General features: G+C 50.3%; 1 protein-coding gene across 1 annotated transcript in view; it reads right to left on the bottom strand.

Moving 5' to 3' along the window:
• Positions 1 to 25,987, bottom strand: part of LOC125433658 (retinoic acid receptor RXR-gamma-like) — a 61,123-nt gene that overhangs the window by 11,893 nt on the left and 23,243 nt on the right. The window contains 6 exon segments of the mRNA XM_048498364.1: positions 5,517 to 5,646; positions 7,785 to 7,954; positions 13,871 to 14,050; positions 16,060 to 16,204; positions 20,886 to 20,931; positions 20,933 to 21,143. Of these exon segments, the coding sequence (XP_048354321.1) occupies positions 5,517 to 5,646; positions 7,785 to 7,954; positions 13,871 to 14,050; positions 16,060 to 16,204; positions 20,886 to 20,931; positions 20,933 to 21,143 (882 nt within the window).

The raw sequence follows: 25,987 nt of genomic DNA, 5'->3' as shown, positions 1-25,987 counted from the left end.
GGGGGGGGGGGGGGGTGGGGGGGGGGGGGGGTGGGGGGGGGGGGGGGTGGGGGGGGGGGGGGGTGGGGGGGGGGGGGGGTGGGGGGGGGGGGGGGTGGGGGGGGGGGGGGGTGGGGGGGGGGGGGGGTGGGGGGGGGGGGGGGTGGGGGGGGGGGGGGGTGGGGGGGGGGGGGGGTGGGGGGGGGGGGGGGTGGGGGGGGGGGGGGGTGGGGGGGGGGGGGGGTGGGGGGGGGGGGGGGTGGGGGGGGGGGGGGGTGGGGGGGGGGGGGGGTGGGGGGGGGGGGGGGTGGGGGGGGGGGGGGGTGGGGGGGGGGGGGGGTGGGGGGGGGGGGGGGTGGGGGGGGGGGGGGGTGGGGGGGGGGGGGGGTGGGGGGGGGGGGGGGTGGGGGGGGGGGGGGGTGGGGGGGGGGGGGGGTGGGGGGGGGGGGGGGTGGGGGGGGGGGGGGGTGGGGGGGGGGGGGGGTGGGGGGGGGGGGGGGTGGGGGGGGGGGGGGGTGGGGGGGGGGGGGGGTGGGGGGGGGGGGGGGTGGGGGGGGGGGGGGGTGGGGGGGGGGGGGGGTGGGGGGGGGGGGGGGTGGGGGGGGGGGGGGGTGGGGGGGGGGGGGGGTGGGGGGGGGGGGGGGTGGGGGGGGGGGGGGGTGGGGGGGGGGGGGGGTGGGGGGGGGGGGGGGTGGGGGGGGGGGGGGGTGGGGGGGGGGGGGGGTGGGGGGGGGGGGGGGTGGGGGGGGGGGGGGGTGGGGGGGGGGGGGGGTGGGGGGGGGGGGGGGTGGGGGGGGGGGGGGGTGGGGGGGGGGGGGGGTGGGGGGGGGGGGGGGTGGGGGGGGGGGGGGGTGGGGGGGGGGGGGGGTGGGGGGGGGGGGGGGTGGGGGGGGGGGGGGGTGGGGGGGGGGGGGGGTGGGGGGGGGGGGGGGTGGGGGGGGGGGGGGGTGGGGGGGGGGGGGGGTGGGGGGGGGGGGGGGTGGGGGGGGGGGGGGGTGGGGGGGGGGGGGGGTGGGGGGGGGGGGGGGTGGGGGGGGGGGGGGGTGGGGGGGGGGGGGGGTGGGGGGGGGGGGGGGTGGGGGGGGGGGGGGGTGGGGGGGGGGGGGGGTGGGGGGGGGGGGGGGTGGGGGGGGGGGGGGGTGGGGGGGGGGGGGGGTGGGGGGGGGGGGGGGTGGGGGGGGGGGGGGGTGGGGGGGGGGGGGGGTGGGGGGGGGGGGGGGTGGGGGGGGGGGGGGGTGGGGGGGGGGGGGGGTGGGGGGGGGGGGGGGTGGGGGGGGGGGGGGGTGGGGGGGGGGGGGGGTGGGGGGGGGGGGGGGTGGGGGGGGGGGGGGGTGGGGGGGGGGGGGGGTGGGGGGGGGGGGGGGTGGGGGGGGGGGGGGGTGGGGGGGGGGGGGGGTGGGGGGGGGGGGGGGTGGGGGGGGGGGGGGGTGGGGGGGGGGGGGGGTGGGGGGGGGGGGGGGTGGGGGGGGGGGGGGGTGGGGGGGGGGGGGGGTGGGGGGGGGGGGGGGTGGGGGGGGGGGGGGGTGGGGGGGGGGGGGGGTGGGGGGGGGGGGGGGTGGGGGGGGGGGGGGGTGGGGGGGGGGGGGGGTGGGGGGGGGGGGGGGTGGGGGGGGGGGGGGGTGGGGGGGGGGGGGGGTGGGGGGGGGGGGGGGTGGGGGGGGGGGGGGGTGGGGGGGGGGGGGGGTGGGGGGGGGGGGGGGTGGGGGGGGGGGGGGGTGGGGGGGGGGGGGGGTGGGGGGGGGGGGGGGTGGGGGGGGGGGGGGGTGGGGGGGGGGGGGGGTGGGGGGGGGGGGGGGTGGGGGGGGGGGGGGGTGGGGGGGGGGGGGGGTGGGGGGGGGGGGGGGTGGGGGGGGGGGGGGGTGGGGGGGGGGGGGGGTGGGGGGGGGGGGGGGTGGGGGGGGGGGGGGGTGGGGGGGGGGGGGGGTGGGGGGGGGGGGGGGTGGGGGGGGGGGGGGGTGGGGGGGGGGGGGGGTGGGGGGGGGGGGGGGTGGGGGGGGGGGGGGGTGGGGGGGGGGGGGGGTGGGGGGGGGGGGGGGTGGGGGGGGGGGGGGGTGGGGGGGGGGGGGGGTGGGGGGGGGGGGGGGTGGGGGGGGGGGGGGGTGGGGGGGGGGGGGGGTGGGGGGGGGGGGGGGTGGGGGGGGGGGGGGGTGGGGGGGGGGGGGGGTGGGGGGGGGGGGGGGTGGGGGGGGGGGGGGGTGGGGGGGGGGGGGGGTGGGGGGGGGGGGGGGTGGGGGGGGGGGGGGGTGGGGGGGGGGGGGGGTGGGGGGGGGGGGGGGTGGGGGGGGGGGGGGGTGGGGGGGGGGGGGGGTGGGGGGGGGGGGGGGTGGGGGGGGGGGGGGGTGGGGGGGGGGGGGGGTGGGGGGGGGGGGGGGTGGGGGGGGGGGGGGGTGGGGGGGGGGGGGGGTGGGGGGGGGGGGGGGTGGGGGGGGGGGTGGGAGGGGTGGGGGGGGGGTGGGGGGGGGGGGGGGTGGGGGGGGGGTGGTGGTGGGGGGGGGGGGGGGGGGGGGAGGGGGGGGGGTGGGGGGGGGGGGGGGGGGGGGGGGGCCACATCCTCCAACTGACACTTTCAGAATGTTCCTGAACTCTTCACACCATCCCAAAGGCATATCTAGGGGAAATGTAGCCTGGTGCAAAATCTGAGTTTTCACCCCCCACCCCGGGTGGCTGTCCTCCCCCATCATAACCAAACAACGGTTTTTTGCACTAGGTCTTGAAGTCATTGTATGGACCAGAGGGGAAGGAGGAGGGGCATGGGGGCGCCCCTCCACATGACTAAATGGCAGCAGCCAGGGGACATTTGACCCCATATGTCCCTCTGGGCGGTACGCCACTGCCTGTGTTGCAAGAGATACTTGTTATGAGTCAAATCAAGCAAAGGGAGAATTATGGATTTCTAGAGATGCTTTTCACTGATGCTGGAGCCTGAGACTTATGCTACCAAGTAGGACCTGCAGGGACCCCTCCTGCTATGGCCTTTCTCTCTCAAGAGAACAAAATGACTTCCCTCAAAAGATACCAGTCCCAAGTAATTTTGTGCCCCTAGTGTCCCCCTCCCACTGGCCATGGAAGCATGGCTGGCAGGCCTCCCACTATGGTAAGTCTCCCTCTGGCAACCCTCTTTGCCCCCCATTGCTCAGAGCAGTGACAGGAAGCAGGAAATGAGCAACAATGGTAGTGCATCACTTGTGGAGAAAACCCAGAAGTGATAAAGAGTAAGTCATGGAATTGTCAGTTTTACTATAGAGGTCCCCATAATTCCTAGAGCTACTTGACACTACTTCTGGATTTTCCCTGGAAGTGACACAGCAATGGCACTGATGTTATGTTCCACTCGCTGCTGCAAGTCCCCCCTCCCACAAGTTGCATACACATTTCCCATGAGGCCCCCTAAAATACCTTCCTTTTTAAAAACATTACATTGGACAAATGTTTGCTTGTGTTGGAGTATGTCACCTTCTGAGTGACACAGAACTCTTCATCATGATGAAGTTTGCCCTGTGCATCATGTCCTTGCCAAGAATGTCTTCATTTGCTAAATTTCTAGCAGTAATGCATTATTTTGGGCACAGGAGCTGCACCAGGGGAGAAAAAGGCAACCCTGCAGTTAATGTTCTTAGAAGAGTGTGATGGCACACCGTCAGCATGGGCCTAGGTAGGATGACAGCTACTGAACCCATTGGAGCCACATTGTGACTGCTATGGGACTTGAAAAAGTAGTTATTTACTGTATTGACGAAGGCTTTCACAGCCGGAATGCGGAATATTTACTGTTCCACTTATGGCAAGAGGATCTCCTCCTCTTTGGGACAAAGAGATGCAGAAAAAAAATTCAACGTTGGGTGAATACGTGACAGGTCCACACTGCTGTATTGCCTCAGGAGCAACCATTTCAAAGTCACATGTCCCATCCGCCCCTCCCCAAGACCCAAATACAACTTTGTTTGACTTGTACGAATTAAGCAACATTTTTCTCTAAAGCAATTTTTTTCAACGGTCAACAGGTGGCGCCAGTTCCTTATTTTAGATACAGAGTTTGAAAACAGGTGGCTCTAGCGCAGTGGTTCTCAACCTATTTAATGCCGCGACCCTTTAATACAGTTCCTCATGTTGTGGTGACCTCCAACCCTAACATTTATCCATTTTACAGATGGAGAACACTGATGCAGAGAGTCTTAAGCGACCCCTGTGAAACGGTCGTTCGACCCCCAAAGGGGTCCCGACCCCCAGGGTGAGAACCACTGCGTCTAGCGGCTGCTGCTTATCTGTGACTTCCTCTCATGGCCAGCCACATTTAAAAGGTTTGGTGCCAGGGGGAGGAAGGCTTCTTTCCCATTCCTCTATTAACCAGAGGTGCATGCAAAAGAAGCAGTGCTATTAACTCTTCCCATGTGCTGCCAGATTTTCAAACACTCCATAAGCAGCATCACCTGAAGTCACAGAGAAATGGCCCCCATGCAGCTCTCCGCGTGCTGGGGCGCGAGTTGATTGCTGCAGGCACAGGCCGGCTTCCCCCCCCCCCCCCGGGGGGGCAAGAGCCGGCCTGCAGGGAAGGCAGGGGGTGGGGCTTTGCGGTGGGCACCGTGGCAGGTGTCACAGCGGGCGGGCTCCTGCCCTCCTTGGCCTGCTGCTGTAGCGACCAGCTCATGCCCCAAAACAGGGGGAGCCACCAGGCCCCCGCCGGGTCACCACGCTGCAGGAGAGCCTGGGTGAGGGGACCCGGGCAGGAAATTTCCATTTTGCCCGTGGAAAATATACACTGTTCAAGTTCCAGCCAATCAGGGATCACAGGGTCAATCAGTTCTGCTGATCTGATAACATGACAAGACACAGTCACAGTGAGGTTGTGCCTTGTTTCAGCTCAGTCTTAGTTTATACTTTTAGGGTGATTCTGCACACAAGTAAAATAAGTTCGACCCAGTTCCCTGAGAAGGGTACTAACCCAGGTCGAAGCCATTGTTGTTCCCCACTGCAACCAGCTTGATCTCAGCTCGGAGGGCGGAATCATCCTGTGCCTCTTCGCCGCTCCGTTCCGATTGGCTACTGTTCTACGGCCATATTCCGTCTATCCCCACACACGTTATAAAAAAAACTGCCACAGGAATGGAGGGACGAAGGTGGTGTTTTTTGATTGGCCAGCTGAACGCATGCCCGAAGCACTCAGCTGTGATTGGCTGAATGGGGGACTCCTGGCACCAGAGATTCCGCACTTTACTGGAATCGAGCTGAGTTTGAGCGTGGTTCCCTGAAAAGTAGTAGTTCCCAACTGGAGTCGGAAATTTGACCGCTACTATCGGGCTTAAGCTGGTACAAAACCCACGTCGATCCCAGTGGTTTGTCGCGGAGCACTTAGGCTCGAATGCAGCTTTCGAACTTAGGCTTCGATAATGCGCGCCAAGTCGCGGAATCGTAATCCTTTTAGTCACTTAAGAGGCAACACCTAAACAGGTAATGCTTTGCTTCCGCACTCAGTATGAACTGGTCCCAAGTCCTCCAGTGAATTAGTACAGTTTCAAGGAATAAGGGATAAAGATCTGTACCTGCACGGAGAAGGATAACTTGGTCTTCCAGTGTCAGATCGGAGAAGTGGGGGATCCGTTTGGCCCATTCCACTAAGGTGAACAGCTGCTTGTCAGCGGCGTGGCATATGTTAGTAACGGGGTCGTTGGTCTAAAAAAGGAATGGGATGTTTGTCTTAGTCCAACCCATCACCATTTAGACTTGTTTCCCAGGTATTAACATGCAGCATCCCCCTTAAAATCATTGGAGATCCTGGGCTATTATGCATGGAGTGCTTTCCTCGAGGCTCTTCGCTCTGCAGTGGAGTCACAATAGGATCTCCTAACTTTTCTCTATTTACATGTGAGGAAGTGCCCCACTGCCGGCTGCACACCTTACCTGCCTCCACTTCCAGGATGGTCTCTGGTTTTATTTTTAAAGTACATGTTCCTTGGCTCTTTCTGACAAACAGATATACATGCACATAGGCCGGATGTGCACGCATTCACCCTGGCATGTGTACTCTGTATAGTGAGAATGAGTCTGGAGTGCAACACACAGTGCCAATCGTCGGCTCCATTTTATGAGGAACATCTCCCTGGCCAGCGGAGATCTCAAGGCAACTGCAAGCAACGAAAGCTGAGTTTTGCTACACACTATTAAGTGACTTGCACCACTAGCCTCAGTCAGTGAAACCAAGACAACTTAAGAACATAAGAACATAAGAACTAGCCTGCTGGATCAGACCAGAGTCCATCTAGTCCAGCACTCTGCTACTCGCAGAGGCCCACCAGGTGCCTTTGGGGGCTCACATGCAGGATGTGAAAGCAATGGCCTTCTGCTGCTGCTGCTGCTCCCGAGCACCTGGTCTGCTAAGGCATTTGCAATCTCAGATCAAGGAGGATCAAGATTGGTAGCCATAGATCGACTTCTCCTCCATAAATCTGTCCAAGCCATTTTTAATGCTATCCAGGTTAGTGGCCATCACCACCTCCTGTGGCAGCATATTCCAAACACCAATCACACGTTGTTTCCTTTTATTAGTCCTAATTCTTCCCCCCAGCATTTTCAATGAATGCCCCCTGGTTCTAGTATTGTGAGACAGAGAGAAAAAATTCTCTCTGTCAACATTTTCTATCCCATGCATAATTTTATAGACTTCAATCATATCCCCCCTCAGACATCTCTCCAAACTTCTCCTCTCCAAACTTCCACACCAACAGTTTCCCACACTTTAGCCACTTATCGGCTGAGGGTTTTCCCCCCCATATTTCCACATGATATCATCCTGCACTTGCGCACAGGCTATTAACAGCCTCTTCTTTACACACCCACAGCTTTATTTTAAACCTGTGAAAAGGCAGCATTTTCTGTCCAGGATGTTATTGGTAGAAGCAGCTCCTTGGGTCTGAAGGGCAAAAGGAACAGCACTATTACACTTCTTCCTTGAAGAGCTAGACAGTTTCTCAGCATTACCCCTTTCGTTTGTTAGTGACTGCAAGGGGCCAGACAATTCGCATAACAGGACAGAATTGCCTGCATTTTAAATAGAGAAGAGGGAATTGTTGGAGGTGCTGCAAATATGAAGAGGGTTTTTTTTAAAAAAAACATTGCTAAAGATACTGCATATTCCTATCCAGTGTTGTTGTTGTTGTTTTTTGTTGTTTTTTGTTGTTGTTTTTTGAAAAACAGAAGCAAATAACTTACAGCTCAGTTTTTATTTCAGGAAGAGAGAGGGGATTCAAAATCAGCATAGTCAAAGACCAGCAAAATTAATGGGGGCCAGAGGACTGTCAGAGATGTCTGCAAATTTGTATAGGGTTGGTTTTTTTTTTTTAAAGCTATTATGTTATTTTTATGCAGAGCTGAATTACCCTTGCTCTTAAAAAATTAAAACTAGGGCCCCTTCCGCACACGCAAAATAATGCGTTTTCAAACCACTTCCACAACTTTTTGCAAGTGGATTTTGCTATTCCGCACAGCTTGAAGGAGCACTGAAAGCAGTTTGAAAGTGCATTATTCTGCATGTGCGGAATGAGCCTAAATCAGGGTGGGCAGAGAATCCTCAGTGTGTGCGGAGGCTTCAATGCTAAAAATGGACAAAAGACAGATGACCCTTGGCTATCTGGAATCTCCACTGCAAGGATGATTTTACCCAGAATTCCATCAGGAAAATCATCCCGGTGCAGAAGCAACCCTGGTCAAACCAGAGCTTCATGTGATTGACAGCCAGAAACCTTGAGCATCTTCCACTCAAGTGGCAGGCGAGCTCAGTAAAACAGGAAGTCCCACCCCAAACATCCACCTACTGAGTTGTCAGCACTTGTGTCGCTGTGAGGTTCCGTTCTGGGCTCCACGGCCATTTCAGCTTCCAAAATCCTCTCCACGGGCATGTCTTCATTGCTGATGGTGCTGCCGCTGGTCGACTCGGCTTCGTTTTCACCCCTCTCCCTGCTCCTCTGCCTCTCTTCCTGAACCGCTGGAAGAAGATTAAAAAATGCACAGTGTTTTACCTCAGACCTGACATTTACAGTACACCTCCACTGCGTCTCTGAAGAAAACTCCTCTTCATTCTTCCCTCCTCATCTATCTGAGATCCCTTCCTCTAGGAATCCCCAAAATGGCGCTTGATGAGGAGTTTCTTGGCCCCCACTTGCTTATTCTCCTTTTCCTCACAGCAAAGAGCCAATTCTGGAGTCCTTCAGAAGAGCCTAGGACAGTGATGGCGAACCTATGGCACGGGTGCCAGAGGTGGCACTCGGAGCCCTCTCTGTGGGCTCGCACACACAGAGTTTGTCATGTGGCGGTGGAAAATCACGCCCCCCCCCCCACACACACACACATCTAGGCTGGCCTGGGCCACTGAGCACGATGCGCGCACACCGAGGTGAGCAGGGAGGACTCGGCTGGCGGGCCTGGTGCCTGTGCTCCGGGTGGCTGCTGCCCGAGGGGGGTGGGGTGCAGAGGAAGCAGAGAGGCATCTAGAGATGCTAGAGAGGCACAGAGCGGTGCGCGCAGGATTTGCTGCAGGCTAGAGCAGGCTGGCGGAGGAAGAGGGAGCCAACCGGTTTTTTCCTAAACTAAAACCTCAGCATTCAGGTTAAATTATCATGTTGGAACTTTGCGATAAATAAGTGGGGTTTGGGTTGCAATTTGGGCACTCGGTCTCAAAAAGGTTCGCCATCATGGCCTAGGAGGAACAGCCTTTTAGTAACAGATGCATCTTTGGAGAATCCTTGAGTTAGAACCAACCTCCGACATTTTTCGGGAGCCTCACAATGTTCTGTGAATGGCTCAAGCCCCCGTGGCAGCCATTTTGATGGGGCTGTCATGCCCTCTCCTTGAAATTCCAAATGTGTCCACAGATTTAACAAGGCTGGGTGAGCCTGCCTTACTCCCCCCCCCCCCCAATCTTCCAAGTGTCAATATTGGAGTCTCTTGTGTTTGGAACAAACTCCTCCTTCACAGTCTTCAACTGGCTTTTTTTTTGTTTTTTTGCAAAGGTTGTCCTGGCTTACAACAATCAGAGCATGAACTAACCTTATCACCCCCAAAATGATGTTAACTTGAGCAAATATACATTTATTTGGCTTATTCTGAAAGAAGTATTTTTACGTGCTATTTGTCGGAAGTGAAGGGATTTGTGCTGTCTTCTGCCTCAAAGACAGAGGGGGTCTGATCAGTGAGCCAGATGGCTAGAGGGAGTCAAGACTCTGGGCACCTCTCCTCTACTGCTCTTATTCCATCTCTCTGATCTGTAGATTGCTATTCTCAGGGAACGTCCCTCCTTCCTGCTTCTCCTCCACTCTAACATTCTTGCACATACTCTTCGTATCTTCGAGACCGCATCACCCCATATGTCCCTGTACGGCCTCTTCGATCAGTTGAGGCCAACCTACTAGTGGTCCCTGGCCCCTCGGTGATGCGGCTGGCCTCCACACGGGCCAGGACCTTTACGGCTCTGGCCCCGGTCTGGTGGAACACTCTTCCTCCAACTGTCCGGGCCCTGCGGGACCTTGGTGAGTTCCGCAGGGCCTGTAAGACGGAGCTGTTCCGCCGGGCCTTTGGAGGAACTGGCCGCTGATGGTGCCCCCTTCCCCCCCTTTCATGGCCCTTTACATCTGGGCCATTTGTCACTCAATGGGACCTGCCATTCCTCCCTCTTGGGAAGAGGATTTTGAATATGGAGCTGCTGGACGCTCTTTATTTTTATGCTAGTATTTTTATATTGTATTTATGGGATCTAGCTTTTACTGTTTTATCACTGTTTTTAAAGATTTAGCCATTTTATGTTGTATTATGTTTATTGTTGTGCACTGCCTGGAGCCCCTCGGGGATAGGGCAGTATAAAAATCTAATTAATAATAATAATAATAATAATAATAATAATAATAATAATAATAATAATAATAATAATAATAATAATAATAATAATAATAATAATAATAATAATAATAATAATAATAATAATAATAATAATTGGAGTCAGTGAGAACATCAAGAAATTGGTCAAGAATGCAATGCACACTTGGAAAACAGAATTAATAGTCAATGGAGCAGGAATAGGGGAAGTCAACATCCGAAGGGGAATATTCCAAGGAGACTCCCTGTCCCCACTACTCTTCATCATTGCTATGATTCCGCTCTCTATAATTCTGAAGAAAACAGGTCAAGGATATCAGACAGCAAGAAACTCACCAAAAATTTCACACCTTCTATACATGGATGACCTAAAGCTCTATGGAAAATTAAAAGCAGAGATTGAGTCACTACTGAACACAGTGAGAGTCTTTAGCACTGACATTGCAATGGATTTTGGACTTGACAAGTGTGCAACTTTGGAACTCAGTAAAGGTAAACTTGCAACATGCGAAGGTGTGAATATGCCAAATGCCATAGAAATAAAGAGCTTACCAGTGAATGAAAGCTACAAATACTTGGGGATACTGCAAGCAGAGAATATCAAGCATGCAAAAGTCAAAGGCGCAATTAGGAAGGAATATCTTAGAAGGGTCAGAAAAATTTTGAAATCAAAGTTAAATGGAGGAAATACAATAAAGGCAATTAATACTTGAAGTAGGTGCCTGTAGTACGCTACACTGCTGGCATAATTAACTGGACACAAGCCGAATTGGACATCCTGGACAGAAAAACAAGGAAAATTATGACCATCAATCGAGCACTGCATCCAAGAAGTGATGTAGACAGACTCTACCTGGCAAGGTCAGAAGGAGGAAGAGGACTGCTCCAGGTCAAGCAATCAGTAGAGGAAGAGAAAAGAGGCCTGAAAGAATACATCCAAGAAAGTCAAGAGCCAGCATTGAAAGAAGTCCACAAGGCTGAGATGCTGAAAGCCAAAGAATAAAAAGAGTATAGAGTCCAACAGTTTAAAACACGAAAGGAGCAGTGGCTAAACAAGCCACTCCATGGGCAGTACTTTAAGAACACTGAAGGGAAGGTTGACAGCAAGCAAACATGGGAGTGGCTCAGAAGGGAAACTCTAAAGAAGGAAACTGAAGGCCTGATTTTTGCTGCCCAGGAGCAAGCATTACGGACAAATGCAATAAAGACACGAATCGAAAAGTCCTACAATGACCCAAAGTGCCGTCTCTGCAAAGAGTGTGATGAAACCGTGGAGCACATCATCTGCTGCTGTAAGAAAATAGCCCAAACTGACTATCTCGAACGTCACAATAGGCTAGCAGCAATGGTGCACTGGAACCTTTGCAAAAAGTACGGCCTGCCCTGTAGGAAGACCTGGTACGAGCACAAGCCAGAGAAGTCCACAGAAAATGAAGAAGCAAAAATACTCTGGGACTTTAGAATACAGACAGACAGACACCTGGCACACAACACCCCAGACATAACAGTGATAGAGAAGAAACATGTTTGGATCATCGATGTTGCTGTGCCAGTTGACAGCAGGGTAGAGGACAAAGAGCTGGAAAAGATCACAAAATACAAGGACCTACAAATTGAAGTTGAACGATTGTGGCAAAAAAGAACAACAGTAATCCCACTAGTAGTCGGTGCTCTAGGAGGAATCCCAAGAAATCTTGAAAAACATCTGGAAAGCCTAAACTTGGACAGAACATCAGTCCACATGCTGCAGAAAGCAGCACTTCTAGGAACTGCACATATTCTACGCAAATACCTCTAATATCCTAGGTCCTGGGGAAGGACTCGATATTCAGAGATGAATTCCAGACACTTGTGCTGTGTTGTTATGTGTATAATAAAATAATAATAATAATAATAATAATAATAATAATAATAATAATAATAATAATAATAATAATAATAATAATAATAATAATAATAATAATAATAATAATACTCTTCCACCTTGAACCATGCGTGCAGAGAGATGCAGACCGCATCCCTCACCATCCAGCTGGATAGATTAGAATAGAGAACCTATTTCTCTGGTTTTCCATCCAGAGTGGAGTTCACTAATAAAGACTCCTCTTATTAGTTAGAAACTATGAATTGGCCCTGACCTTCTTTTGTTGCCAGCACACACACAACGGATAAGCTCCATTGCCGCTGTGCTATAGAGTGTGTCTTAACCTACTGCATCTGTGTATGGTTCTCCAGTTGCACAGTGGCAGATAGGAAGGCGCTCCAAAGGGTGATCACTACTGCACAAAGGATTATCGGCTGCCCTCTCTCCTCCTTGGAAGAACTCTATAATTCCCAAAGCCTAAAAAAAGCCCAAAATATTCTGAGGGACCCGTCTCATCCAGCACACTCTCTTTTTGAACTGTTACCATCTGGCAGACGATACTGGTCTATCAAAACTAGGACAAAGAGGCTTAGAGACAGCTTCTACTCTAGAGCTGTGGCTATGCTAAACTCCACAGCTTTGTGTTGATGTGTTTGGGGCTGTGTAGGGATGGGTGGAGGAAGGGGAAAGTGAGGATGATGTAGGAGTCTGAAATTGTGTGCATCGAGGAATGCTGCTGTAAATTTCGTTGTGTGTGCACAATGACAATAAAATGCTTATGCTTATGCGTTTTGCCTCTATGCACTCTGCCGTAATGAAAAGGTATCTCTTGCCGGAGAAAGAATTGTCAACCTTATGGAAAGTGATGAGGAACTTTCTATGCCTTTGAATCCCAACTCCAAAACCTGGTAATTCCTGAGCCTCCCATCCTGCCCCTGAGGCTGAAACATCTACTGCCCTCCTGCTTTCAAGCATTTCTTCACAGCCATGAGGGCTAGAAAGTTGTTATTTTTTGAACAGAAAGCGAACATTCACCCTACTTTTTTTCCTTTGCTCTTGCAGAATAATAGCATATAGACAAGTCCAGAGGTGGGATCCAGCAGGTTCTCACAGGTTCCCGAGAGTAGGTTACTAATTATTTGTGTGTGCCGAGAGGGGGTTACTAATTGGTGATTTTGCCACGTGATTTTTGCCTTAGTTACGCCCCTCCTCTCAGCAGTAGCGCGCAGAACTTGAAGCAGTCTAGCAGGAGGTGCACCGGCGTGCGTGGCAGCCTGCGCCTGCGTGCATTCGTTTCCCGCCCAAGGACCGGCGCAGTGGCTGTGTCCTTGCCACAGCCCCACCCCCGGAATGCCCGGCCACGCCCCTTTCGTGCCCCGCCCAGCCCTATTGGCGCTACGCCACAGTTTGAATCCCACTACCATGGGAACCTGTTATTAAAATTTTTGGATCCCACCACTGGACAAGTCCAAATACTGTCCTGGGTTTCCTTTGATTTTGCCTTGGTGTTAATGTCATTTGAAGAGTCATACGTACATATAACCTGAATTTCACCTGAATTTTCTCTGACTAAGCTTGGAAGGAGAGTTTTAGTTCTACTACTTTCATCCTGCTCTCTCCTGCCAACAAGGAAAACTCAACGGTCATATTGCTAGTGTGGAAAGGATGACTGTTTTGCCAGCATTCTCCAGTCCCAATAACTATGGTTGAACTTGCTCCCAACTAGCATTTGCTGCAGTGCTAGATTGAAAAGGGCAGGGATTCTGGGTCAAAATTTTTCCAACAATTCCAACACAGATGTCACAGCACTGTTAAACAGATGCTAGATCATCAAAATCTACTTGACAGTTTAACATGTGACTGTAGCCTCATTCTGGCTTTAAGTGGAAAGAGACTGATTGGTTGATATACTAGATATAAGACTTTCCTGGTTGGTTGATATACTAGATATAAGGCTATAGGTACTGAAGTCTGTGGACGCATTTGTCATCGTACTGCTTGGCGAAGCACTTTGTCTGTGCAACCAATATTTGTGAACAATAAAAGTAGCCGAATATTTGTGAACAATAAAAGTAGCCGAATAGCTGTGAAGCCGAATAGCTGAGTTCCTGAGAATGGTGCTGCTCTGCTACTAGGGGTTTTACCCCATCCTTCACAACAGAGACGTACCTTCTCTTTTCATGCCCATTGCTAAGCATTTCTGGTAGCGGCAATACTGGCAGCGATTCCGCTGACATTTCTCAATCAGGCAGTTTTTGTTATCACGGCAGGTGTAGATAAGGTCCTTCCTGATGGCCCGCTTGAAAAAGTTTTTGCATCCTCCACAGCTGTACACCCCATAGTGCTTTCCTAGTAGAAAGACAGCAACACATAACAATCAATGTCTGGTTTGGAAATAAAGCAAACAGGAATTGGGGCAGGGGGGCCTTTTTGCACTGAGAAACCCTCAGTCATATTGCTAGATGGTTCTGGTGGGTTTTCTGGGCTGTGTGGCCGTGGTCTGGTGGATCTTGTTCCTAACATTTCGCCTGCATCTGTGGCTAGCATCTTCAGAGGTGTATCACAGAGGGAAGTCTGCTACACACTGTTAGGAACAAGAACCACCAGACCACGGCCACACAGCCCGGAAAACCCACCAAAACCAGTTGAATCCGGCCGTGAAAGCCTTCGACAATACCTCGGTCCAGAGTTTGGAAATGCCAAATTTTGCAGGCTTGTAGAATCAAGAAATCAGCTTTGGACATATATGAAAAACCAAACCAATTCAAAGATTGGAGGCTACTGGGTTTTAGCAAGGGTGGACTGGGAGGCCAAAATGGTCCAGGAAAAAGAGTCATCTCTCCCTGCCATGCCCCCACCCCCATGAAGGGTGGGCAGACTGGTGGCAGTGTTTGCAGGCAACATACCCAACTTCCGGAGCCAGTCTGAATGAGGTAAGGGAAGCGTAGTTGAATTTTCAAATGCTGTGCTAGTCATATTTCTATCCCATATTACTATCCCACCGTATCAAGCATTTGGAAATCTCCAAATGCTTGATACAGCTTTCAGAATCCATAGCAACCAAATAAAAATAGTAAAAAGGTGGATTTTTAGATATGTTCCGAACTCAGCCCTAAAACTGTAGCAACTGGAACCCTCAAACTATTGGTACTCAAACTCTAAGTTTATTTATTTATTATTAATTTATTATTAATTTTATATACCGCCCTCCCCTTGGGGGCTCAGGGCGGTTCACAACAAGGTTAAAACATACATTAAAACATAATTTAAATATTAATTACATAAAAACAGAACCCATTTAAAAATGTGGATGGCGTCTGGCTACCTCCCTCCCCCCCTTTTAGTTTGAACTAAAAACCATCTTACTCTATAATCAAGCAGAGTGTCCCCAACGACGAACCGGAAAAAGTGAGGGCTGCTGGGAAGTGTAGTCCTCATCCATCCGGGAGGGCCCAGATTCCAGCTCCTCTTAGAGGGGTAGGAACTACACTTCCCAGCAGCCATTGCTGTAGGAAGTCATAGTCCACTCCCCCCATGGTGTGCTTCTCCCTGGCAGCAGCGAGTCTTGACAAGTAAAAAGTGTTGGAGGAAGCCATATTCCCCCTCCTCTCCCCAGTTTGCTTCTCTCTACCAGGACTAGGTCCCTCCTGTGAACTCTGATGAACTTCTTGCCTAGGAACAAAGGGCAAACTCTATCAAGCCACAACTGAGCTGGAAGAACCCATTTGCAAAGGAAATGGATGTTGGGGGATGGGGGGTGAGAGGTGTAAAAGGAAATGGATTGAACAAGGTGGGGATAGCGAAGTGAGAAGAATGAAGGTGGACCTGGTCCAAAAGGAAAGGGCTAGGCCCCTTCCGCACCTGCAGAATAATGCACTTTCAATCCACTTTCGATGCACGTTGCAGCTGGATTTTACTGTGTGAAATAGCAGAATTCGATTGAAAGTGCATTATTCTGCATGTGTGGAAGGGGCCTTAGTAATGCTGCCAATATTGAGGTGGCCTCTATGCACTCTAAAACCACAGCAACACTTTTCTAGAGCCCGTTGTATTTTTTCCCACAACGGGCTTCATTGCAAGAGTTGATATAAATGATATAAATGATTTACAGAACTGTAGAGAATCTACAGAGGACTGGGAAAAGGTGGGAATTCAGTTGAGCCATGCATATAATAGGGGGAGTGGTTGAGAAGTGAGTGTGGAAAAAGAGTAACGTATAGATAAGGAAAGAAATGTGTAAGGAATACTCCAAGCGTGACAGAGACGGGAAAATGTTTGTGACGTTTCTCCCAAAGATAGCATTTGTCTTTTTTTAAAAGATTCTGTTTGGAGCCAACAGTGACAGTTGGGTTGGGTACCTGATGACCTGTCCCCACAAATTGCACAGATGTGCTTGGTCAGGGATTCTGGCCTTGTGGATGCATAACTCATGGCTCCCATCCCTTGTACGTTTGGCAGAGGTTTCACATCTTCAGAGTTGCTGATGGCATTCATGGCATTGAGCTAAATAAAGAAAAGAGAGAAGGAAAGGGGAAATACGACAGCATAGATTTTACGACGCCATCCCGAACATTCAGCACAGAGCAAAAGGCCCCCATCCATCTTTGTTCTGCAAAGGCAGATATTCAGCATTTTCATTTATTCATTCATTTATACCCACTTTTTTCCCCAGTGAGGACCCAAGGGAATTGCGATATAAAAACTACAGTGGAAAAGAACAGGAGACTGGAAGAAAGACTTTTGAATATGAAACAGGCCATCTTCACTGCTAGCTGATCTTTCACTCAGCTCTAAATTAGGAGCCTTTGGCTAAGAGCTAAAGATCAGCCTGAGCTCATATCTGTTGAAGAAGAGATACAAATTCAATCGAGTCTTACTCAAGTTAGGCTGGTCACTCAGCCCCAGTGTGGGTAGAGGATCCCCTGCCCCCTGCTTCTGTTGCCCACCACTGTTCAAGTGACAGTGGGGGAAAAACTTTAGAAAACCAGTAGCACTGCAAGTTACCATAGAGATTCTGGTGATTCCTAGAGCTACCCTATGCCACTTCCGGGTTTTTACCAGAAGTGATGTAATGCCACAATCAATAATGTGCTCCCCACCCCATTTCCCCACCCACAACCCTCCAGGCACTGCAGTAAGTGAATTCAATGGCATGCATAGAATCAGATTGGAGAGACATTCCCCCTCCACCCCACAATCCCTCTCTGAGCATACAAAGTTGACGATGGAGAGAACTGTTGTCTCCTTAAATATCTCTAAAGTTTGGCTCCTGCACTTCAAGCTCTGATGTACGCTATTTGGGACAGCTGCTCAAACCCAAATCCATTAGTGGACTGCCTGAAAATCCCCAGGGACCAGCTGCCTCATCCCATTAAGCAGGAAAGCCAGAGAAGCGTACACCTTTGAGCTGCACAACATGACAGCTTGGCACTGAAGGGCCATTTTGCAACGCATTCTCATGCTGGACAGCGACAATCCAGAGGTGCAGAGAATTTTATTTCTGGTATGCAGTAGATCTGCCGCAACCATGCAATGCCACAACTCACCAAAACATTATTTAGACCAAAAAAACTTGTTGCTTCGGGGGGGCTAAAACGTGGAAGGATCCACATCAGCCCCACCTACCTCACAGGGTGTTTGTTGTGAAGGAGGGGGGGAGCAGGAAAGGAGTTTGTAAGCCCCTTTGAGTCTCCTATAGGAGAGAAAGGAGGGATATAAATCCAGCTCTTCTTCTTCTTCTTCCCTTTAGCTCCTTGGAAGAGAAAGAGGATAACAAGCGGACAGACTGAATGAAATACACCTATATGTTTACTGAATAAATGGAAACAACTGAGATATGTGGGCCAGCTTTGATGGGATTTCACTGGGGTGAATGCTCCCGATATGTAGCTGGTAAATATGGGGGGGGGGGGACCTGCAATGAAATGTGGAAAAAAACTTTAGAGGGTGGAGTTATATCGTCCAAGTGCCTCCCCTGGGAAGAAGAAGAGCCAGGACACATTGGTGAGAATGTTTATATTTTTGTCTATCTAATTATTTAGAATGTTTCTATGCTGCTCCGTCAGAGTCCTCCTCAAGGTGACTTTCAATTAAAAAATCACAATATCAAAACACAAGCCATTGGACATAAGCAGCGTACAAACCATCCACAAAACAGAAGCCGGTTATTAAAAAGCCGGTAAGATAAAATCTCTAATGAAAAGTGAGAAGATGCATTTTATCCTGACACCTGAAAGAACAGGTGAGAAGGGTATCTCAGGCTCACTCCGCACATGCAGAATAATGCACTTTCAAACTGTTTTCAGTGCTCTTTGAAGCTGTGCAGAATGGCAAAATCCACTTGCAAACAGTTGTGAAAGTGGTTTGAAAATGCATTATTTTGCGTGTGCGGAAGGGGCCTCAGAGAGAAGGGTATCCCAAAGGCAAGGAACCCAGAAGAACACGCTATATGCCAGTCACCACCCACCACTTTTCTGAAGGTGGGATTCCCAGAGGAAGCATTGAGAGGCAGATCTTAATTTACGAGCCAGGTATTATGGGTAGTCTAAGGTGGTCAACTGTAGGACTCTGTGAGACCCTTGAGTGTTTAGGTGAATTGGGGCATCTGGACTAGAGTTCAGTAAGTTGCAAGATGTTGGTTTCCTTCGGTTTGGCGGGGAAAGAGGGTGAATGTGAAAAACAAAACCGCTTCCCAAGGAAGTAGGTAAGGTGGGGTTCCTGGGTTCAACCCCCACATTACATGTCCGAAGCTCCGCCCCGTTTGTTTTTTTTTTGTATTTTTTAGTGTTTTTTCAGTTTCTGGCCTGCAGGGGGAGCAGGTTTTAGGCTAGCAGCACCAAAATTTCAGGATTTTTTGGCGGGGCTTGAGGAGGTGTGGCCACGCCCCCAGGGGTGGGTGGAGTGTGGCCCCACCCCCTGAACCCACCCCATAAAAATCTATACCTACATCACTGCCGCTTCCTTTGAGGATGTCTGAGGAAGCAGTTGTAAATCTTTGGCCCCTTCTGCACATGCAAAATAATGCACTTTCAATGCACTTTGCAGCTGTGCGGAATAGCAAAGTCCACTTTCAAACCATTGCGAAAGTGGATTGAACATGCATTTTTCTGCATGTGTAAAAGCGGCTTTTTTGCTGCTTACTGCACCAGGAGAGGTCAAAGATGCCCAAGGAGGCTACTGAATGGTACTCTGCCCTTGCAGCGCCACCAGTCAATCATAAAGGAGTTAATGACACAGCAAGGTTGAACACCATGGAGGCTGGAATAGCAGCCAGATCTTTTGCAAGGGAGGCAGGGACAGGGGCAAAGGTCGAGAAACCAACTGTTGTGGATGCAAATCTAGGGGTGAATGATCAACTGAGAAAGGTGGGCTCTGCACGAAGTCATTAAATAAATAAATTCTGCTTCTATTTCTTTTCTTTCTCTCTCTCTCTTTCTGTAGACTGAAAAACCTGTAGAGGCTTTTTTGTGGAAAGGACAGGCTATTAGCGACTTGTGTGGGAATGGAAGGCAATATCATGTGAAAATAGAAAGAAAAGTGCATGCACTCGGTTGCGGTGAGGAAACCCATCCATGCGGAATCAGCTTTGATTTGACAATTTAAGCATTGTTGACTCAGCCTTCCGTTCTTCCGAGGTCGGTAAAATGAGTTTTCATTCAGCCTGCTATAAATGACTGGGGAAGGCAATGTGGCAAACCACCCTCTAAACGTAGTCTGCCTAGTAAACGCTGTGATTGGGGGGGGGGGGGTCAGTAACGACCCGGTCCTTGCAGAAGGGACTACCTTTCCCTTTAAAATAAACCATAGTTCCCCGTCTTTTCCACAGAGTGGCTTTTATTAACTAAGGCCCCTTCCGCACACGCAAAATAATGCGTTTTCAAACCACTTTCACAACTGTTTGCAAGTGGATTTTGCCATTCCGCACAGCTTCAAAGAGCACTGAAAGCAGTTTGAAAGTGCATGATTCTGCATGTGCTGAACAAGCCTAACTAGCAGCTAAGCCCATTGCAGGGGAGATGCAATGGGCCCTAGCAAAAGGTGAGGGAGGAAGCATTTTCTAAGCTGCTCCACTGACTTGGGCGCCCTGTTGGGGTGGAGAGAAAGGCCGAAGGGCTTCTACCAGGCTGCGGAGCACCTCCAGTTGGGATGGGCTGATGCGGCTTGCTGTTAGGTCAGGGGAAGGTGGGCAGGGGAGGGGAGGGATGGAATGTTGCCCATCAATGGGTGAGCAGGACTCACTTTGTGAATCCTGCTTGCCGATTGGTGGAGGATTTGTCATTGAGACATTCCATGGCTTAGCCCTTTACTGGTTGGGATCGCATCCAGTAGAGAGTAACAAGGCTTTTCCGTATCTGGAATGGAACCAGGAGATCAACAGCTGTACAAAACAAAATGCACAAAAATGCCATCCGTTTTCTGACTGGTGGTTTCTAATTGAGGCTAAGATCTCCTCATTGGGCCTTGCCTGGAACTCCCAGCTCATGCTCACTGCCAACAAGGTTCTTCGCCAACTAAAAAATAAATTATTTGATCCAGAATTTCAATACTTTCTGAGCAAGTCACAGAGTTCTTGTTCACCCTCGTGCTTTGGGATCACTCCCTGAAAGCTCTGTGTTGCCCACTATCTGAACCAACTCCCAAACCATAAACTTAGATGGGCACTCTCAAGAGCAAGATGCAATTACTTTCCATCAGCTTTACTTCAAGTTTTACTTCTCATCCCTCGGCATGATCGACATTGTTCTTTCTGCCTTTCCTATACTGATTCCCTTGAACACATCTTGCTCTTCCGCCCAAAGTATAACAGTTTTAGGCCCGACTTCTCTGCCTTAACCTCGGCTGGGTTCTCGGATCTCTCTACCAACACAAAGTTGAGTCTTCTGCTCAATAAACCTGAGGCTGAAATGACGGAAATCATAGCCAAATTTTTGCTGCGAACGATGAACTTGGCTTCTGTTCACAATATTTTTCACTGTTTCCCATTGGATTGACTTTTTTTCCTTCTGTCCCCATGTTGTATATGCCTAATAAAGGTCTCTGAATCTCATCCATTTAAAAAAGAAAATGGAGACCTTGTTCAGAAAGATGCCTAAGATAACTGTGAAAGCAAAGTTGGACATGAAATATTAATAACAAATCAGTTTGGTCTATTGACCCATCAAGAAGGGTGTGAACTGGTACCTACCTGAGGGCTAGAATGGGCTGTAAAAGGTATGCCTGGTGGCGATGACAAGGGGAGCAGATTGCGATCCAACTGAAGATGTGATGACTCTGTATGGAGAGTTCAAGGTATGGCCAGACCCTATTGAGTTCATTGGGGAGGAGTGGGTCCTTGAAGCATGGAGGGGGGTCTCCAGGGAGGTGGGCTGACCATCTATGGAGTGCCCTGTGGGAGGGGCTGGTGCCAGATTTGCAGAAGATGAATTGGTGTGAGCTGGAGAATCTGGAAGGAAAGAAGGAAAGTGATTAAGCACAGCAGAAACAAGGGCCCCTTCCGCACATGCAGAATAATGCACATTCAGTCCACTTTCGCAATGGTTTGAAAGTGGATTTTGCTATTCCACAAAGCTGCAAAGTGCATTGAAAGTGGCTTGGAAGTGCATTATTCTGCATGTGCGGAAGGGGCCAAGAATAACTATTACTGAAAACCAACCTCTTAAACATGATATATGGAACCTGTGAATTTGTGTTTTTGTGCAACAATTTGCTGGTGTCAATTACATTGTCATTCTGCTACACACAGTGATCGTATATAGTGTCAACATCTTCCACATGTACAGCATATTTCAAGACAAAAGATGTATTTATTTGTTTGATTTTCATCTCGCTCTTCTCCACTACAGTGGGCTCAAAGCAACTCACAACAGTATTAGAAGAATAAAACTATAATACATAAAACTATAACAATAACACACTAAAACCTTTAAAATTTCACACATGTATTCATTGATTTTGGTTTATCTGTTCAAGGTTCAAAGGAGCAGCAGTGGCGTAGGAAAAGGTTCAAAGGAGCAGCAGTGGCGTAGGAGGTTAAGAGCTCGTGTATCTAATCTGGAGGAACCGGGTTTGATTCTCCGCTCTGCTGCCTGAGCTGTGGAGGCTTATCTGGGGAATTCAGATTAGCCTGTACACTCCCACACACGCTAGCTGGGTGACCTTGGGCTAGTCACAGTTCTTTGGAGCTCTTTCAGCTCCACCCAGCTCACAGGGTGTTTGTTGTGAGGGGGGAAGGGCAAGGAGATTGTAAGCCTCTTTGAGTCTCCTACAGGAGAGAAAGGGGGGATATAAATCCAAACTCTTCTTCTTCTCTTCTTTATCAGGCACCCTTCCTCATATGGGGTCACACAGTTATCTTGACAAGCCTGCCTCCTTTCACTCCTGCAAACCCTTCCTACCACGAGCACATCCTCCTTTCTAAGCTCATTCTTCCCTCAGTTTTCCAAACTCCTAAGCAACGTTCCATAAAGCCTCAGCAGTCATGCCAATGACATGCCTCATTTCAAATATACATTTTCAGTCAGTAACCTGAGTTTCAGCAACTGCAGGCTAAATTTACCTCATGTTTTGTTTGTTAGTTCAACTGCGCTGATGCGAACAGACACTAGAGAAGTTTCTGCTGCTCCTTTGAACCTTTTCTGATCAGGCACCTATTCTTCAGTGGTTACTCCCAGCTTTAAATGAGAGCAGCAATAAGCAGAGATATTACAGGGTAGAGTCTTTTGGAGATGCTGTCAAAGACCTGCCCGGGCTTTGGGGTGGTAGCAATGCAAAGTCATGGGGTCTGAACCAGAACTCCAAACACAAGGTGTGTGTATATGTATACCTATGTTTTTAAACCTATGTTTTTTTTCTTTAATAAAATGTGTGTGTGTGTGTGTAGGGTGGTATACAAATTTACATATATACATATAATTTTATTTGAGAAAGAAAGAAAAGAATAGGTTTAAAAACATAACAGTGAACACAAAAATCAAGGTGCAATACAGATACACAAACAAAACAATAAAAGCTGAAGTCTACATACCAATCAAGGTGCAATGCAGATACACAAATAAAACAATAAAAGTTAACTGGTTCTGGTGGGTTTTCCGGGCTGTGTGGCCTTGGTCTGGTGGATCTTGTTCTTAACGTTTCGCCTGCATCTGTGGCTGGCATCTTCAAAGGTGTATCACAGAGGGAAGTGTGTTACACACTATGTCCAGTGCGAAGGGAATGTTTTAGTAAGGTATAAATTTTTTTTAGTGGGGTATAATTTTTTTTTAAATAAAACATTCCCTTCTCACTGGACACAGTGTGTAACAGACTTCCCTCTGTGATACACCTCTGAAGATGCCAGCCACAGATGCAGGCGAAACGTTAGGAACAAGATCCACCAGACCACGGCCACACAGCCCGGAAAACCCACCAGAACCAGTTGAATCCGGCCGTGAAAGCCTTCGACAATACAATAAAAGCTAAAGTCTACATACCAATCATGGTGCAATGCAGATACACAAATAAAACAATAAAAGCTAAAGTCTACATACTAGAAATACTCGCAGTCAAAACGTACTCGGTATCTTCATCAATACTTGCGCACGATACTTGTGCAAAATCCCAACAGTATTTCAGGCAGAGTAAACGGCAAAGCAGAATGAAGAAAAGTAAAGCAAATGCTAACTCTGATAGAACTAATGTATGGTTTAAGCTGGCCATGTCAAGTGATCATTGATCATCCAATCAGGGTCTACCTTGATCAGAACATTCTAAATGAAGACTAGATTCATCCCTCCCTCCTGAAATGAAACTTCCAATTACTCCCTTGGTTGTTCCAGTTGGTTGAAATTAATGAAGATGACCGCATACTTCTAACAAGCGATATGGTCTTGGAGACACAGTACTCATTCCCAATTAGCAAACACCTGCTTTCTGAAACTATTGAGCTCAGGAGAAGGAAAATGGATTTTTACTAGACCTTACAGCAACAACATGGATTCTCTCTTGACAGATGCCAATGTGTACTCTGAATTAATATGGGATAGCCTGCCCACGTGGAAACTGTTCAGCAGCTATTTTGGTGAGACGTAGGGCTCCCCCTCAAAGTGCTAGCCTATCTCAAAACTTTCCTATCTTTCACAGACCACCACCACATATAGCAGTGGTGGCGAACCTATGGCACGGGTGCCAGAGGTGGCACTCACAGCCTTCTCTGTGGGCACACACAAACAGAGTCACCCACTTCCCCCCCACACACATCTAAGCTGACCTGGGCTGCTGGGCTCAATTATTAGCATTAAACCTAAGACCTGGTTTTGGGGAAGCAATGTAGGCAACCCTGTTAAGCGCTGTTAAACCTCACTGATTTTCATGCAAAGAACTAAAGCGCTATCCTTTACCTGGGAGTAAGCTCGGTTGCTGGTAAACCCTCCTAGGGTCGTGATTCACCCGTTGGAAGAGTTACACAGTTGCTTCAAAGCAAAGCCACTGATTACCACCAAGCTTACTCCCGAGTAACGCACGCCTCAGAGCCAAACCGTTTTTTCTAAACTAAAACCTCAGTATTCAGGTTAAATTGCCGGGTTGGCACTTTGCGATAAATAAGTGGGTTTGGGGTTGCAATTTGGGCACTCGGTCTCGAAAAGGTTCGCCATCACTGACATATAGAAATAAAACCACACTGTGTACCCTTCAACCCAGAGGTGTAGCTCCAAGCAGGCGGGCGGGCGCGCGCAAAGAACTGAGTGCGTGCCCCTGTGGGGGTGTGGTGAGGGCATTCCAGAGGCATTCCAGGGGCATTCCAGGGCAGGAGGGGGGCATTCTGGGGTGGGACGGGGGTGGAGGAAGCACCAATGCATCAGACGCTTTCCCCCTTGCTACGCCTCTGCTTCAACCCAAGGATGAGCTGCCACACAGAAGCCACATCTATAAAAACCACGCCTTGTTTGACAGTGGCTCACTCAGAGGACTGGACAACATCTGGGATACAGCTTTTCTCACAGAATTCAGAAATGGGCATAAAAGATCGACAATCCTTCAAATGTTTCTAACCCACACTCTTAGTTGCATTGCAGTTGTCAAGATGGCTTGCAGGAAAACACCACAATCGGGGGGGGGGGGTTGCCGTCAAGTCACAGCTGATATGGCGAGCCCCTAGGGTTTTCAACTGATTAAAAACGCCACAGAAGTTTAAGCAGCGAATAAATGGAAGCAGGTGGCGGAACATAACTATTATAACAATATCTTACGGAAGATTGATAGTAATCAGGGTACAATTAAAACTAACTCGATGAAGAAGTGACGCACGCATAAGCTGTGTTGAATACAAGATAACTTCATTAACCAACACTGTGGGGAAATCCAGTTCAATTTATTAACCTAAGCTAAACCTTAGGAGGGGCAGGTGGCTAGGTGTGGGGAAACCATTCCACAACCAAAAGAACTGGTCTGTCAGTTTTTCTTGCCTTATCTCAGAAACAGGTTGGGAGATCCAAGGAACTGAGAAGATCCAAAATAATTTAAGTCAAACATTTCTTAGGCTGATTATATGCTGGTGTTCTGCCGAGCGGCAAGGAGACGTTTCCCTTGCAGCAGAGTTTTCATTGCGGACTTGCTCACGCTTACAGCGCTGCATATTCTGGACACCCTGGAGTTTCTGAGAGCGGGCAAACGCAAACCCCAATGTTTCCCCTTGCTTTGGGGGTTCTGCTCTTTCTGGTCTCCCCACTACCACCACCACCACTCTTCGCAGGTATTTACAAGGGGTCAATGGCCAGCTTTAAAAAAAAAACCCAAATTTAATAACAAGCCTGTGCAGTAGCAATATAAGGTATATGATATGAAATCAGAGGCATAGCCATTGCAGTCGCGTGTCAAGAAGATGCAGGGGCGGGGGCGGGGCGGGAGGGGGCGCACGGGCAGTTCATGCCCCGGGCACAGTTTTCCCCTCCCTTCATCACTGTATGGAATTTAAAGGGCTCAAAAGAGAAAAAGCCAGCAATCTTGCAATATTGTGAAGAATATCCCCTCGAGGATAGGGCGGTATATTAAATAAATTAATTAATTAATTAATAATAATAATAATAATAATAGTAATAGTAATAGTAATAGTAATAGTAATAGTAATAATAATAATAATAATAATAATAATAATAATAATAATAATAATAATAATAATAATAATAATAATATCGATGTAGCCCTGTTCATGCACTCCCACCTCTTCTTCCCTCCCCCTTTTCCCACCCTCCAAGTTCCCATTGCTTTTTGGGGGGGGGGACAGGGGCTTGCTAGGCCGTGTCATCTTCCTCC

Source organism: Sphaerodactylus townsendi, linkage group LG05, assembly GCF_021028975.2.
Source record: "Sphaerodactylus townsendi isolate TG3544 linkage group LG05, MPM_Stown_v2.3, whole genome shotgun sequence".
Taxonomy (NCBI): domain Eukaryota; kingdom Metazoa; phylum Chordata; class Lepidosauria; order Squamata; family Sphaerodactylidae; genus Sphaerodactylus; species Sphaerodactylus townsendi.
Note: the sequence above shows the minus strand (reverse complement) of the source record. Positions and strands in the feature narration are given on the sequence as shown.